This window comes from Limulus polyphemus, unplaced genomic scaffold, assembly GCF_000517525.1.
Source record: "Limulus polyphemus unplaced genomic scaffold, Limulus_polyphemus-2.1.2 Scaffold1091, whole genome shotgun sequence".
NCBI classification, from domain to species: domain Eukaryota; kingdom Metazoa; phylum Arthropoda; class Merostomata; order Xiphosura; family Limulidae; genus Limulus; species Limulus polyphemus.
This window is the reverse complement of record NW_013666701.1, coordinates 27,568-32,076: the sequence shown is the minus strand read 5'-3', so window position 1 is coordinate 32,076 and position 4,509 is coordinate 27,568. Positions and strand designations below refer to the sequence as shown.

Below are 4,509 nucleotides of genomic sequence, written 5' to 3'. Positions count from 1 at the left end.
GTGATTGTGTGTGTGGTGGGGGGCAAATGGTCCTTCAAGTCGGCAGGGATCTATAAATCCAAAAGCGTGAGAATTTTGCTGTTGGGGGGGGGCAACATTTTTACATAACGGTACGTTTTAATTAATGTCAAGGATCATGCTGATTGGTCAGACGACATGCGTGTGCATACATATTGTTCACATAATCTAGAAGATCCAACCTCAACTTTACAGTGGAAAAACTCGCATGTAAGTAACTTGTATACTAGCCCGAAGTGGGACTATTATTACTGGCAGTGTGATCTTTCAGCTACAATGTGGCTAGGACTACATAATACGTTTTAAGGACTGTCTTATCAATTTTCCATATGCACATACAGTTGGTCAGAATTTCCCTCGAATGAACGTTATACGCGGTTTTATGATCATATGGTTAGCAACTTCCCGAAAAAAAAGATGGTATAGATGAACAAGTACGCTCAAAGGGATGACTCTTGGCAGCAAGTGCTTCATCTCCAAAGTAGATCTGATGAACTAGAAACTGCTCTGGAGGAGTGGGCCACGTTACCTTGGCAGCTAATTGGGTTTCTTTATATTTCGTGTCGGCCATTGTAAGTCTTGCCTCGCGAGACCCAATTCTGATGCAAGTTAACCCTGTGTCGTGGAATTTCATAGAGCTGGATTTTTGATAAGCCTTGGAAAAAGTCTAGGAAAACTTTAACGTCCCTTTAGTAAAGTGTTAATCTTGTTTATAGAAAGGGAAAAGACAAAGTATTGATGAAATAATGAATTACATAAAAGATGAAGGGAGAATTGGAGTCCAAGTCGGAATAAGTATATTGACTGAAACGTTCCCTGCTAAGGAACATAGACATATTTATAAATACACATTCAGCTATTATAGTTTTATGCAAGTACACATCACTAGCGCAAAAAGTATACTGCATAGCCTTGATACAGCTATGTCAAGCATGATGCATACATACATTGAAAGTTGGATGTTTTATCTTTTTGGGGTAGGTTAGTTTTAGATGTTATTACACTGCGGTTGTACGTGAATATTATCTTCGGGGCTAGTTATAATTCCATTTAGGTTAGGTTTGATAATTCAAACGTGTCCTCCATAAAAAAAAATAAAAAAAAAAAAGTAGTAAGACTTCGTTTGGCATTCATCAGTTTTCTTTACAGAAACCTAAAATTTGAAAGAAAGGAAAAACCACAATAATGAGGATCGTACAGTAATATCGAGTAGGTAACGAAATTTAAACAGAACTGAAAACTATCTAGTTTTACTTAAATAAGTGGTTATTCAACGTGCCTTCATTATTAAAGAATAATGTATAGTTATCGTTAACCTCTTGAAATTATGACTGTTATGCAAACGTGGTGGATAATAAGAATATAGTAAAAGAACGTGTGCAGCGTATATTACTCTTACACCGTATCTGTAGTAAAGTGAATTGTCCACTGTTGAGCACACCCCATTTACCACAATTTATCTCTTTCGATATGCAAGTGACGTCAGGTTACCATGGAAACGACCCGAACATCACTTAATGCTATAGTGCGCTCGGGAAAAAAACGTAGTTGACAAAGCCGTTCACCTTCGGACGTGGTGTCTCCGTATGGTTAAATAGTGAAGTTCGAAGTGGTTATCAATTGTTTGATGTTGACTGATCAGTTTTCGAGACGGTTGTTACCGTACTTTTGTCAGTGTGGTTTCTTTTATAACAAGTGTTACTCATACAAAAAATGTGTACGTTCGTAAAAGTCCCGATATCGAGTTTGTTCTGAACCTGTTAAATATCTTCTGTGTATATATAATGCACATAACTTGGAATGTTTAAGCTTTGTTTTTAAGTTCTTAACCTGAAGTTTCAAGATTTCGCCATTACTTTTATTTTCGAAACCTCAGTTCGGTGTTAAGCTCAAAACTAAAGCATTTTTTATTTATATATTCTTTATTTTATTTTTTCCACTTGAATCAAACTATTTGAGAAGGTGATTGTCAAGTTAAAAATTCCAAGCTGACTGAAATTAACTGTCCATTAAGGGTGCATAGCCATTGTGTTATGAAATAATTTTCCCTTTTATATGATTCAACCCAAAAATAAATTGAAACAGCCCCCACCCACCCCAAGAAAGCTGTAATAAAAGTATTACTAGTGAAAAATAGTTGACCTATGGGTGAAAGCGAAGAAGAACGTAATGTCAACCATACTACATCTGCCATAATCAGTGTCGACGTGGCCTTTCACTCCCTTAATGTCGTTATTTTCATAATTTATTTGTTGTCTCTTTTTTTATTCTTATCTAAACAGTTTGTACCAGCTACTAGTCTTAGGCACGTAACAAAGAATCCTAATAAATGATGCCAGAACTGTACTGGATTTACCACTTAAAGGAGGAGAACGGTGATTATTTAGTGTAGGTTTTTTACTCATTATATTGGTGTTCCAAATCAACCATAATTATGCACTGATAGTCTGGATTTAGGTGCCTAAATAAGTGAACATACGCTGGTGGAGGATAGTGACCTTGCCGAGTTCACTGCCGAAAAGAAAAAAAAATCTGCATACCTGATTGATTTTACGACGACTGCGCTTGGCATTGGGCCGGCGGTTGGGCGACTTGTAAAGTGCCTGTAAAGGCGCTTGTTTGGCAGATCGCGACGTCGTGGTGTTACACTGCGGCCTGCTTCAGTCTTTCGTAGCTAGTTGATACAAGCGGGAATGATCTAGTCACTGTCTCGCGTGTTTTCTCACTACGTTGTTTTAGGAGAGGATTATGGATCCTGGTTTTGGGACGTGGGGTTCGTCTTCAGGAGCCGAGATGCAGATAACTCAACCATTTAGGTAATTTTTTTTTATTTTTTTTGGAATTACACAGGTTAAGGTCTTGCACTGAAAATGTAATAATTTCATAGAGCAAAAATTGAATTTATTCAGTTTAGCGGAAATGGGAAATGTATGAGTGGTAATGCTATTTGTATTTTTAGTGGATTTTCAGATAACTCACACGCACACCTGCACTTGATACTGTACTGTGTACTTGTATTTATAACTTCCAGTACTTTACGATGATTGTGGAATAAGATTAATACAATAATGGCCAACGAAAGATAACCATGAGTCTCATAATTTGCTTACAATTTGTTCATCAGCTCGCGACCTTATCAAACGCTTTGAAGTAAGCTTTTAAGTTTAACAGTATTGGGTCATACGTCAGGCCTCCAAGTGAAACCTTTAAGTCATAAAAAGATTTTTTTTTTTGTTTTGTTTTGTTCAAAATAAACCAAAACTTTTTGAGAGCATCAACATTTTAAGGTAAACTTAAACTTATAAACAAATATTGCCGACAAATTTTCGTTACTGTATTCATATCATAATTACCCAATAATCGGGTCCCTGGAAATGATTTTATTAATTTTACGGAATTTTATTAAGTGGGGGATAACTATTAGAATTTAAAGTAAAATGTCAACACAAACTAATGAATCTCTTTACGGAAATTTTAGAGATGTGTATAGAAATTCGTATATTTTCAGCAAAATATGAATTATTTATTTAACTCGTAGTTTGAAACAACAATATACTCTTATTTTTAGAAAATGAAACCGTTAGACTGTCTTTGCAGTGGCCTGATGTATGGTAAAATGAGTGATTAAACCATATTTGTTTTTCAAGATATTTAAAAAAAATTTAATGTATTCGGTAGTGTAAAGTATTTTCTCGTCAGCGCTAGTATGGAGTAAATTTTCAGAATTGCAAGCAAAAATCCAAACGTCGTCTGAAAACTATAGCGGTAGGGGGTGGGGGGGATAAAGCTCGTCACACTATTCGAGACGAATAATCCATCAACTAAAAATTAATTAGTAAAAGCACCGAGTTGGCGAATAACATATACATATTTGCACTTGTGTGTGTAAATATACGAGAAGAGACTTAAACTGTCAAAATTACCAGTGCCTGAATACACTTTATCGAGGCTTAAGTTACGGCATTTTTTTTATTAACTAATCTAGAAATTTCAATAAATATCAGATGTAAGGGGAGAGCAGCCACTTCTTAAACAAGATGGAGTCGGTCGGGGCCAATGATTTGTGTCGATTAAGATCGCAAATATTCTCTGTGTTCCTCCAGGACATCGGCCTCTGGCTGAATGAATAAACCAATGCAGCTGACGATGATTACGTCAGAGGTTAATAACCGGCGTCATTTACATATCGTGATCTTGAACCCTGTCTTGGTGAATCACGTGAACAACGCTGCCAAACGCACGTGAACCTCCCCCCCCCCCCAAGTCTCGTTGTTGCTAGGGTGTAGCCTAAAGGCTATAATTTTGTTTTTTAAAGTGCAACTCGTTAAATATTTTAACATTTTGGCGTGGAATAATACACACAACAGTTCAGACCATTTTGTAACGTTTTGTCAAAAGTTCAGAAAGATTAGTAGGTTGTGTCGAGATGGTTTGATATAATGACTAAATGAACCACTCTACACTATATATGTATAGAAGAAGAAAGTAAAT

At 36.3% G+C, this 4,509-nt stretch overlaps 1 protein-coding gene across 4 annotated transcripts in view; it reads left to right on the top strand.

Annotated features, from left to right (window-relative positions):
- Positions 1-4,509, top strand: part of LOC106462093 (insulin-like growth factor 2 mRNA-binding protein 1) — a 47,788-nt gene that overhangs the window by 25,077 nt on the left and 18,202 nt on the right. The window contains exon 1 of one of the 4 annotated variants that reach the window (XM_022389227.1): positions 2,661-2,834. The exons of the other annotated variants lie outside the window; for them this stretch is intronic. Coding sequence (XP_022244935.1) covers positions 2,767-2,834 — 68 coding nt within the window. The 5' untranslated portion in view covers positions 2,661-2,766. Of the gene's footprint in view, positions 1-2,660; positions 2,835-4,509 lie in introns of those variants that run through there. 4 annotated transcript variants of the gene reach the window in all.